This window comes from Psittacula echo (genome assembly GCF_963264785.1).
Source record: "Psittacula echo genome assembly, chromosome: 2".
Classification (NCBI taxonomy): domain Eukaryota; kingdom Metazoa; phylum Chordata; class Aves; order Psittaciformes; family Psittacidae; genus Psittacula; species Psittacula echo.
In genome coordinates, this window is record NC_137737.1 from 152,174,854 (window position 1) to 152,187,513 (window position 12,660).

A 12,660-nucleotide genomic window follows, 5' to 3' on the forward strand; every position below is an offset into this window, starting at 1 on the left:
ATTTGTGTTGAATAACATCGCGATTTGACACTGTTTAAGAATCATTAATGTAGCCAATATTAAATATAGTAATGACCATGCAGACAATAAAATATGAATAATTATAGTTCAACTCATTTTCAAATGTACAGGCTGGTAAAGGTTTGGGTAAATGTTAAGTAACAGGCTCACAAACAGGGTAAAATTTTTACCAGTGAGAAAAATGCAAAATTAAGAGGTAAAGTATCAAACTACCCAAAGACAAATAAATAATAGTAATATATTAAAATGGTAAAAGTAAGATTTCCAAACAACTAATTTCTACAGTTTTCAGTATCAAAACAACAAAAAACTCTAAGTGGATATTAATTTTAGGGATTCATATAACATTGGTTTAGGAAAAAATAATGTGAAACCAAGTTTTGAAAAGTTCTGGTTGCTGGCAGTATTCATAGGAACCAGCCAGCATCTGTACTCTAAAGCACACAGAATCTTCATTTTAAAGCTCTTCCAAAGATAAATTTTGTTTCGACTTTTCACCCCTAACTACAACTCTTTTCCATTGAAAAAGAAGGGCCATCTTCTCTGTATTTTGATTTTTCTACAGCAACACTTACTCTGAGAATGAAAAAGGGTAATGGAAGACATTTTAATTTAGTTCAGTTCAAGCCTTTTGTAAGGGTCCTTGAAACTTTCCACCAGCTTTAATAAAGTGATATGTCTGAGCTACTGCAAGGCCACAGAGGAAGCAGATAATCAATTTACTCTTTTGCAGAAGTTCAAATTATGTTTATTGAAGTTATCCAGACAAAGTTATATTTGGGTTTCAATAAAAGGTGAAGTACAAGCTTTTCTAGCAAACCATCTCCCATCATATCCAAGGCTGCTTACTTTTCAGTTCTTCCACTGATGGCTACTCAATCAGTTGCCCTTGTGGTTAGGGAAAAAACTTATGGAAAATGTTATTGGGTTGGCTAAATATTCTGGTGGTCGGAACCACAATAAAATCAGAGATTCTTTAACATCATGGAATAGAAGCTGATTATCTGGTGTAAAGTCTGTTGGAACTCCTCATCAGGGACTGTAGCGACAGAATAAAGGGCAATGGGTTTAAATTGAACAGGGGAAGTTCAGGTTAGATATAAGGAGGAAGTTCTTTACTGTGAGAGTGGTGAGGCACTGGAAAAGGCTGCCCAGAGAAATGGTAAATGCTGCATCCCTGGCAGTGTTCAAGGCCGGGTTGGACAGATCCTTGGGTGACACCTGGGTCGCAGCAATCCCAGGCACAGCTACAGGCTGGGCAGAGAAGAGATTCAGAGCAGCCCTGCAGAGAAGGACTTGGGGGTGTTGGTCAGTGAGAAAATGAACATGAGCCGGCTTCAGTGTGCGCTCGCAGCCCAGAAAGCCAACTGTATCCTGGGCTGCATCAAAAGGAGCGTGACCAGCAGGTCGAAGGAGGTGATCCTGCCCCTCTACTCTGCTCTCGGGAGACCTCACTTGGAGTATTTTGTGCAGTTCTGGTGTCCTCAACATAAGGAGGACACTGTTGGAACTGTTGGAACAAGTGCAGAGGAGGGCCACGAGGATGATGAGGGGACTGGAGCACCTCCCGTATGAAGATAGGCTGAGAAAGTTGGGGCTGTTCAGCCTGGAGAAGAGAAGGCTGCGTGGAGACCTCATAGCAGCCTTCCAGTATCTGAAGGGGGCCTACAAGGGTGCTGGGGATGGACTCTTCATGAGGGACTGTAGTGACAGGACAAGGGGTAACGGGTTCAAACTGAAACAGGGGAAGTTTAGATTGGATATAAGGAAGAAATTCTTTACTGTGAGGGTGGTGAGGCACTGGAATGGGTTGCCCAGGGAGGTTGTGAATGCTCCATCCCTGGAGGTGTTCAAGGCCAGGTTGGATGAGGCCTTGGGTGGCATGGTTTAGTGTGAGGTGTCCCTGCCCATGGCAGGGGGATTGGAACTGGATGATCTTTCCAACCCTAACCATTCTATGATTCTAAATGTACAATTAGGATTTATTACCTTGAGTCATAGAATCATAGAATCATTGAGTCCTCATAGAATAACTATCACCTTCCTGTTAACTGATTTCAGGAAATATAAAATGTAGAGAGGAGAGTAAAAAAGGGAAATAAAATTAGGAAAATTGTAATAAGAATGAATGAAAGTGGCTACTAAACAGAGGAGCCACATGACAAGTCTACAATTTTGAAGCATCTTATAAGTCTCCATTTAATTTCTCAGCATGTGAGGTCAACCACAAGGCAGAATATGTGTCCATGTGTAAGCAGGGTTCCTCTTTCTGTGCGATCCTGACCACTTAATTCAAGTGAAAAAATATACAACTGGAGAAGGCCTAGTGTTAATTTCAAATGGTTCTTGCCATGACAAAGGCATCTAGCTATCCTGATGAGAAAAAGAAGGCACCAAACTGCTTATCTGCTTGGAGATTAAAGGTTACACGTTAATAATTTCCTAATTTGTGAATGAACAAAGCAAAAATAGGGAAACTTTCAAACAAGAGACATTTAACAGCATTTAACACCTTAAACATTAAAGAGAGGCTCCTCCACCTACCTGACATTCTCATAACGATGAATGTAGATCTTATGAAATTGGTGTTGCAAATGTTCATCTTCTACGTTGGTCATATCATTTATCATTTCCAGGACTACAAAGCGTGGTAAGACAGAGAGTACTAACCGTTCCTAAAACAAAGAGGAAACCAAAGTTTCAGTATCAGCCTGAATTTGTACTTCACAGCACACTGATTGAGCTCTTGCCCTATCTAAAAAGATAAGTATTTGGCATTTAAGATGTAACCCTCCCCTCTAAAAATTCTATCTCTGACCAGCTGTGATAATTCACATTACCAACCTGAGTCTAGAATACGGACCTTTTCCTCCCTTTCCTAGACATTCTTCCCTCTAATGGTCTTATTTTACTTGCTGATTATTTAAAGATCCATCTTGCTTATTTCCTCCATCAGTAGCTTCTCCCTAAACATCACTTATGAGGCTATCAATCATGGCATTTCAGGCAGTGTAGCTTGATAAACAGATATAGGCCAGAGGAATTTGAAAGCCCTCTGTAGCAAGTAGGATCAGATTTTTATTGTTGATTATTTATCGGAATTTACAGACTGTGTGTTTAGCAATCATGAACTGTATAATTAATAATAAAGCAAAAAATATGCAGAGGAACCTGACTCCACTTGATGAAAAGGACAGCATTTAGACAAAGCTTAGTTGTATTGTCAAAGATTCAAGACAGCGATAATATAAACTAATGTAAATCTAAGAAATGTTTTATGGGAAAGGTTTAGCCATAGACTAGTTTGTAAGTTAATAGTGTTATGATAATAAAAAGGAACCAGGTTTTATTGGTTTATTCCTAAGTGACTTGGGAATCTCAGACTCTTCTCAACAATCTGTGGCATTTAAGTCCGTACTTCATTTTGACAAATGGGACTGGGTTTCAAAGTACTTTGAAAACTCCGTGTGTAATCTCAGAAATAAGCATTTGTATGTGTCGGTGAAGCAGTTTTCCAGGATGACTCATTTGGCCCGTGGCCCACTTCACCTCTTTTTTGAAGATCCCCCAAGACAGACTGTGGGCTGAGCTGACCCGGAGCTGACCATTCTTTTCCTAAAGGCCTTATACAACCTCACTGTCCTGTAATGGATTCATATCTGTTTGCATGATACAGTAAAGGCTGCACAACAGCAGCCATCAAACCAGTTCATGGAATATACAACCTTCTCCTACAACCAGAGGCACGTGGGAGCAGGGAGAACATGTTGTTCTGCAGATGACAGCCTGACCCTGTCCATCTTTTAGGCCCTAAAGGATCAGATAAGCTTTCACTCATTCACTATATGGACATTCATGGCAGAGTGCCTATTGAGAAACAAGAAACTAATTTCTTGCGATATTTGCATAGAGTGATGTTGCACAAGGTCTCAAATCTCCTAAAATGGAGAGCTGGTTACTGCTGGTTGTGGTAGTCTCCGTTGTAATGGTCCTCATGGCAGTCTCTTCAGCTTCTTCACATGACTGTTTTGCTCATTTCTTATAACCTAGCTGGTCCAAATTCTGTGTGATGAGCCTGGTCCTTTGTAATTCATCACTACTGGTGATGAATATATTTGAAAAACATATTAAATATTTCTTCAACATCCAATCTTCAAAAGACTAGTTCCATAGACAATTTCTGCAAAGACAGCTTCTATTTGTCATTTATAAATGTCTTATTTATACAGAATTTAATCACTTCAGCAGCAGGAATCACCTAGAAAAAGTCTTGATGGGACACTCTACCAGAATATTAATTAACACACACATATAAATGGGACGAAACAAAGCAGGAGTTGCATTAGGGAATTTATAGAACTGCCAAAGTTTCCCAGTCTGTAAGAAAGAGTACCATCAATGTTTAATTGTAACAGTTCAGGCAATCTCCTGCTTTTAGGGTGGTTTCACATTAGTCGGGTGTGTCCAACCAGTCTGTTATCTCTTTTATATAGATGATTAGCCAAGGAGCTGCCGTATCACACAGAGAACTAGCAACGTAAGTCTACTGTGTGAGCACACACACAGGTCTCCTGTGCTAGACCACAATCATGAAAATCAATTCTTTAGTTATACTTGTAATTTGAGTTCTTTAACCCTTTGCACACATGTAGATGTCTTACACACTGTTACGCACTTCTATCCACATGCCGTATGTCCAGTCATGTGCTCTGCTTACTGGAGGAATGTGCATGAGCTCCCTGAACTGGCATTTGCAGATTGTTCATCCAGTACTCAGGGCTATCATGTCTCTTGACTGGCTGATTTATGTAGCGGAAGGATGCAGATGAATCTAAGTAAAGCCATTCAAACTGGCTCTTTCTACTAGGAAGGCTGGAGAACATATTCAGCATTTCTAATGAGTTTGTCTGTCTCAGGAACACTCAGTAAATTTTGAGACAAGTTGGAGTGAGATATAATTATATACATGTGCATGTTTATTAATAATGTATATTGTATATTATTAATATGTTTTAATAAAGTATTAGTGTATATTAGTATATCACCAGTGTGTATATACAGTACATCAGTGCATATTAGTGTACATATACATATAGTGTTAGAGTATACATATATATATGTGCACATACACAAAGGTGCTGTTTTCCAGTTCCTGTCACAACAACTAACATTTAAGTAGGGCCTGGAGAGACCTCAAAAGATTATTGAGCTCTTCCATGAAAGCCCTACATCATCCCCTGACAAATTTTACAACATCCCTGATTCAGTTGCTCATCAGTTTGACAGCTTTGGCAGATTTTGCAAGCATCCCACCTAAATCTGTTTCTCTGCAAATTAAGCTTGGTTTTGATCCTTTTAAAGTAGGTTTAGATAATCATTGATTGCCTTCTCTGCAAAATATTTTCTCTACTGAAATACTGTTATTGTGTCCTCTTGCCCTCAATTTTTCTTTTCTAGATTAACCAGATTTGTCCAGTATTGGAATATATCACTCCAAATCACGCTGAATGAAACCCATTAGTTTTTCACTGAACTGGCTCCAAATTATTAACCATTCTTTGCTTTACAGGATTGTAAAAGATGAAATCTTACTGAACTAAAGAAGAGAATGTCAGTTCTGTAAGCTGCTTATCACCAAATTTCAGATGACATTTTGTGGAATAGGACAGGTGTAGGGAAAGCCAGATATGAACTTCCAAATCAGGCACGTATGGAAACTTTAAAGAGGTAGAAGACACCAGTGAATAAAGTCCCCCCCAGGCAATGCTCACAGAGAAAATATGGTGCAGTGTGAATCTCTTTTTGTATTTGCAAAGCGGTTTAATGATACTGTTGTGGAGAAAGCACTTACATAGTACCAAGCCATAATGAGCGGTGGAAGTAGCTTCCAAAACAAATCTTCCACTTCATACTTAGGAAAGAAAGGTATTTCCATAAATCCTGTATCCACCCTACTCCACTTCACCCATCAAACTTTACAAAAAGTCCTTTGCATGTTTGGAACATGTCAATGTTGAACCCAAACGTGAAGTGGAAACAAAAAGATATCGAGAAATCAGTTTCAGAAAAGAAAATATCCAAAGGTTTCAAAACCTCTTTACTGAAAATATGAATATGAAATAAGCAATTAAAAATAATGCTATATTAATATTTGATAAGAAAATTAGTCTTGGAAATATCTGTGTATGTTTTAAGATGTTCAGAAATTCTAATAGATTGCAGCTTTTTAAGGCTAAGTCGTACTTAAGCTTTTGAACTCGAAAGAAACAAAAGCTTCATTACCACTATTGTCAAGAAATTCTTAAGCAGAAAGAAGCTGCAAAACAGGACATAAGCTCTTTTCCAGAGAAGCCATGGTGCAAGACAGAGCCCATCTTTTAAATTATTAGTGTGAAGCTAAGTTATCACAAACTTGGTAAATAGATGTTTTGTTTATGACCATTTCAAGACAGCCTTGATCCAAAACTTAACATTAATTTCTCAGGTTTTTTGGTCAGCTAATCCAGCCTAGTCTTGCTTTGTGACCTGTTCTAGGTGAAAAAATCATTCTTGACAGCATTTTATGGCAATGCTATTTTGTATTATTACTATTGTTATTGCCTTAACTTGGGCTGAAGACCATAACTTCTACAGCATTTGCATTTACTATGCATATTTCTTACTTAATCTTTACATTAGGAACAGTCTTCTATTTGTACCTCACCTCTCAGACCTCAGAAGAGTTTTCATCTCCTAAAGGTGACATTCGGGAGAAATATGAGGACAAAAGGCAATTTTAGGTTGGTTTAGAAGAAAATGGTTAATTCTCGTAGCAGCTGTAAGGAGACCACTATCCCTACCAAATACCATAGAGTAAATGCTACTGAAAATACATTCCACAGGCAATACAATGCTTCTTGTCACTGAAATCCTAAATCCTACAAAAAGGGAAGGATTTTGATTCTGAGCTTTTAGGTTCTCCTATCACCATAATGGTAACTTGGCATTTAGCTCAGCACTGCTTAACTATCTGGCTGCAGTTGCTTGCATCCATGGTTGTTATGGTACACTCCAGTGAGATGATATTCAGGGATGAAGAGTAGGCCACCTTTCATAAATACCAAAGTATGTAGCACCCAGGAGTCCTGACCTCAGTTTCTCCCTATACAGTCAGTTTTCTTGTGGAAGATTAAACACCTCTCCAGCCTAGTTGATTCTAGGATTCTATGTTACATAGACTTTCTATTTTCTGGCAGAGAAACTGACATTGAGGTTATTGTGAGGCAACTTGATATTAGGAGGATATAATATACACTAACATTATGCAGGCTGTGGGCCATGTCCTTTCTTGAGGGGAAAAAGTTGTTTAGAAAGAACAAGACAGAGAAAAAAGTGATGGCAGAATGAGAGAGAAAGGCAAAACAATCATGAAAATGCTGGGTTTATGCCTGCACAATCAGACAACGTGGACAAAATGTAGCCATAGGTAAAACACCTGTAAAATTGAAGGCATCCTCCCCCAGCATTTCTAGGAAGCAGTATTGTTTCTAACTCACAGCTTTTAGGTGAAGATCATGAAGAATTCCCTCTGGGCAGTCAAGAGTTAGTAAACAATCCTCAGCTACAATGAAAACACATTATGGATAAACACTTTCATTTGTTTAGGTGGCAGCCCCAGCTGAGGTGAACTGTAGGTTTACTTAAGAAGGCAAAACACATGCTCTGTAATAATAGCTTCTGCTGGAGTGGAGGTGTGTACCACTCCATTCTGAGATGGCAGCTTTTTCCTGGGCTTGTTCCTGCCTGCATAACATGCTACCACTTAAGATGAGAGATCCATTAGAGATCTACTAATCTCTAATCCACCTCTTTTACAATCTTTTACTAAAGCAGGGGCTGTGTTCAAGAGGAAGAGAGGAAAATGATGAGAGGTAGTGATAGGTGATGTAGAGCAGGCAGTTAGCTATCACGTAGTGAGCTCATCCTTTAAACTGGTAAAAAGACCAACTCAGACCCTCCGTTTCCCCATACAGAGTAGTACTAATCTGAGGACATCTGTATTGCCTTGGCTTTCTTCTACCATTCCCACCTGGGAATTCTGGTATTCTGCACTCTTGTGATGTGTAAATGCTGGATGTGGTTCTTGTGATAGCAAGAGGAAAACCAGTCCCTTAGGAGGTTCTTTGCTCCTGTAAACCCAAGTTTTCACAGGAATGTCTAGCCCTAAGGCATCTCAACTCTCAACAAAATGTCCCAGGACATCTGACAATGGCATGTTTGGGAAGAGCTCCTGATTGATATTCCAGGAAACAGAAATAATTTTAATATTGTGTCCTTCAGCCTCCTATAAGAGAAGACCCTTGGATTATATATTCTCTTATTCCTTCACTATTAAGATACATTTCTCAATACTACCATACAATAAATCCACTCTTTGAATAAATCAGATCAATCTTCAAGGGAACAATACAATTAAAGCATTCGATGGATTCCTGTGAAGATATATTCAGAGTGGCACAAAATCTTTTCACTGTAACAAAATGTATGCTATTTCATACCTTATTCTTTTAGGAAGACAAATATGAATACAAATTTAAAAAGAAAAGATGATATAAGAAAGAAAGTAAACAGAAATCCCGGTTATTATTGGACTGTTTATGAAATCTGTGAGAAGGGAACATAAAAAAAATCCATTTGTTCATAGACATATGGCTAAAATAGAGAACGTACTTTTTTCACAACAGGAAAAGCTGACATTTCTTGTTTGTATTCAGTTAATAAGGAATCAAACGCTGGCTTTAGAATGTTTATTTAAAATAAAACATAGTTCATTTGGCATATGTTCAGTAAGCCAGGAAAAATGCGCCTAGCACATTTGATATATTAACCTTCATGCTATTCATTAAGTCAAACCTTCTTAGCTTCACATAAGATTTGGAAATGACCCATGAAAACAGAGGTTAATTAATGTGCCTGTGTGGCGGTCCTCCTCTATTAATATGGTAGCAAGTAAAGAGCTCTTGTCAGGATCACAATTGAAAGTGCATACGCAGCTCATGTACTATTCTGTGTTATATATGTCATGCTCTGGAGGAACACTACAAGAAAACTAACAGCTAAATGTTCATGAGTGTGAGTGTATATATATTGTTGGGAGGCACTCCAGCCACCAGTCAATTCTATGGTACTGGAACATTGAAAGGACAGAAAACTCTTCCGTCTACGGCCATAATCTGTCTTTGTTGTTCCAAGCTGCTCTTGCACCACACCAGAATGGTAGGCTGGTGGGGATGCTGAACCAGACCCCTTCCAAAAATTAGGCACTGACAGCTGGACTCCAGTGTGGATCACGTCCATCTTTCCTCTTCACAGGCCTTTCACATCACTTTTCTTCAATCCAATAGTTAAAAAGTTTTCAGTTATCCAAGAATGAGTGTCAGGTCACTGTCTCCTTCATATAAAGACCTTTGCCATATAACTCCCCTTTAAACTATTTAAGTATTATCATTCCCATTTCACAGGTTTAGATACTGAGGCACAGAAGAACAGCACAAATGTGTGAAGATCATGCACAAAAGAGCAGTAGCAAATTACAAAAAAGAAAATAGGAAGTTACTGTATAGTCTTCTGCACCTTATTATTTGCATGATTAAAGAGTCCTCACATTTCTAGTCAGTCTTTCCTGGAAGGTACTACAGACAAGGAGGGAAAGACATGAAAAATAAAGTCTTCTCTTTTTCAGAGAAAGGCGTAATAAGGAAGTGTTGTGAACTCTAGGACAAAGGAAACTACGTTATCCAGTTTTATTGAAAGTGTGGTAGTTAAGCAATTGTCTAAGTGGAGACAATTCAAAGGTGAGCAGCAGTAGTGGTAAGTGGTTTAAAAAGGAACAGAGATATATATGTTCAAGCGAAAAGACATAGAAGAAAGAAGACATCAACAAAGGGATATTACAAAAGAGCTGCTAATCTATTCTCCTATTAAAACATTCATTACACGAATCAACCCTTGTCTTTGAGGTATAGCAGTCAGAGTTTAGAGCAAATAAATAAAAAAATGGCCTTTAACCCAAAGAATAACCAACTGAAAGAAATAAGACTGGTAGAAGTCACTAAATGTAACAAAAAGGTTGATAGAATTCAGGTCTGGATTCAGACACCTGAATTTTGGTGACTACAATGTAGGCATACCTAAGTTTCATTTTTATCCAGTGAATCTGGATATACTCAACAGACCAGATGTAAATGACTACTTTGATGTCACCTCAGGTCTCTCTGGGCTCCATTGCTTGTACTGACTAGATGTCATCTGACTGTAGCAGGAGCTCAGAGGTGTAAAAAGCATGCAGGCACCTTGTTTAGGAGGTGTCTAAATATGGAACTGACTCCTACATAATCTACTCCTTCAGGAACATTTAGGAATAGTGAAATCCTGAAGTGATAAAGCAAGTTAACTTCATGAGTCGCATATATCTGCTTAAACATTGCAACACTGATACTTTCTCTAATGCTCACTTCTTAGTTTAATTACTTTCTCTAATGCCCACTTCTTTAGTTAGCCTTTCTTTGTTGAACAACTTCTCTGTGGTCTGCATGCACTGACCCCTTGTGTCCCCCATACTGAATTGAGGGAGTAACAACAGCGTATACAACTCCATAAATGTAGCTTGGCATATTCATGGAAAAGTGAGACATGTCCCTGATATGTAAATAGCAACCTTTGGAACGGTTCTTGGGAAGAGTCTATTAACCAATGCAGAAGGTCTCAGTCTTGTGAATAAAAACTAAAATGGAGACCTTTCCACAGGGGCTGATCAAAGAGAACAAAGTACCAACAAGCACAGAACATCAACAAACAATCTGGGAACTGCAGCAGGTTGCCAAGAGGAAGGTCAAACTCCCCAAGGTTTTCCTGCAGGTCATGTGAAGACTTCACCCCTGCAGGGAGTGATGTCTGCATAAGCTACCTATGCTGACTCCCATTAGATGGCATAGGGTGAGTGACAATGACATGCTGCCTAAATTGCCCAGGGATTTTCCTTTGTTTCTCAACGCCTTTATTGGGGTTGGCTTTGCCAAGGAATGAAAAGCCCCCCTCTTGATCAACAGTTCAATTTAGGTTTTGTTCTTCCTCCTGTACACATACTTTCAAATGTATCATATATTCAATATATGATACATTTATCATATATTTTATCATACATTCACATACATCTTGTGGGAAGAAGTCATTGGATCAGGGAACAAGCTACTTATGGCTGTTCCCAAGCCAACTCTGTAAAACTGGAGTGGACATAGCCCATAAATATTTAAATCAACAGAGACTCTACAGAATCAGCACCACACTTTTCATTTTGAATTTTAAAGAACAGTTTTGCCAGAATCATCAAGCTTGTCCTGACAACATTTACAATTAATATCATAGAGGCACTAAGTCTTAAGCACTGAGCTTAATAGCATAAAAAAGAGCTGTTCAGAACGGTAGTTTTAGCCTTTCTGGACCACATTAGCTTTTGTTACATTTAAGGGAAGCAGATAAAAATTCTACTAAAAAACTGACAGTACTCGGAACAGATATAATTATTGTAGATGCCTGTCTTAAACCACTGACAGTGCCACCCTAGAAAATGCGAATTAGCACCTCTCATTATGATGAACAGCTCTAAAAAGAAATTCCTTCATTCTAACTTAGTGCACAATGAACAGTCTATTTGCAGCTGTAATTTCTTGTGTGTTATAGAGAAACTGGCAAGTAATTAAAAGATATGTAAGGAACTGCAATATCTAAAATGTTCAGACTTGTGGGGTTCTGAGGTTGCCTGTTTTCTCTTACTACTTAATGCTGCAATATGAGATATGAGCTATATTGACTTTCTTTCATTTGAGTTCAGGCAGTTACTATTTCCATTCTTCTCATTCCTGGCTATGTGTTCCATTTAGGCATCTGCTGTTCTCAAAGAGTAACAAGGCCAGATCACACAGGAGGTTTTGGAGTCTCCTTTTGTTTCATAGCTATTGGCTATGAAACGCGGGTAGATCCTCATCCAAATTAATAACGCAGTGTTTATAAGAGAAATGACTTTTTATAATGGTGTCTAGTTGTGCACTGAAAAGCATTACAAAGTTTGTGGTAATGAAAGAAAGAAGCTTTTTCCACAGACTTCTTGTAGGAAAGACATTTTATTCAACTGCTTCCTCAATACTCTGGCCCAGAACAGCATGAGACAATATATGTAACACACGCTGAAGGGAAGGACTGCAAGATACTGCTGGTCCTTTGCTTTGATTGGGTGATGAATGGTTTGAAGATTGAAGTACCTGAAGCCACTTTACAAAACCTTGGCAAGGCTTGATGATTAAGTCTATTGCCAGGCATCAAAGGAAGTACCTCTCTCATCAGCCAGTTGGCAATATAAGCATATCACAGACTCAATGCCTGCTTGCCCTGTGCTTCTTGAGATGTAAAAGGCTGATTCCAGGGCTGCCAGTTTGTATTTTCATACCTTCCCAGTATCATTTTGGCTTCATAAAAACTCAACTCATCCTGTAGCATGCAGGGAAGTAGTGGAACAACCCTTCCTGCTGATTCTTTTTTTTGCATGGTACATGCTGCTGCATGTATCTTTTAAGTGAAAAATTGTATTCTTTCAGAAAACTATTT

At 38.6% G+C, this 12,660-nt stretch overlaps 1 protein-coding gene across 1 annotated transcript in view; it reads right to left on the reverse strand.

The window, feature by feature from the left end:
• Nucleotides 1–12,660, reverse strand: part of ADCY8 (adenylate cyclase 8) — a gene marked incomplete at its 3' end in the record, with an annotated part of 125,025 nt that overhangs the window by 71,795 nt on the left and 40,570 nt on the right. Inside the window, exon 3 of the mRNA XM_080610335.1 lies at nucleotides 2,566–2,696. Coding sequence (XP_080466461.1) covers nucleotides 2,566–2,696 — 131 coding nt within the window. The remainder of the gene's footprint in view (nucleotides 1–2,565; nucleotides 2,697–12,660) is intronic.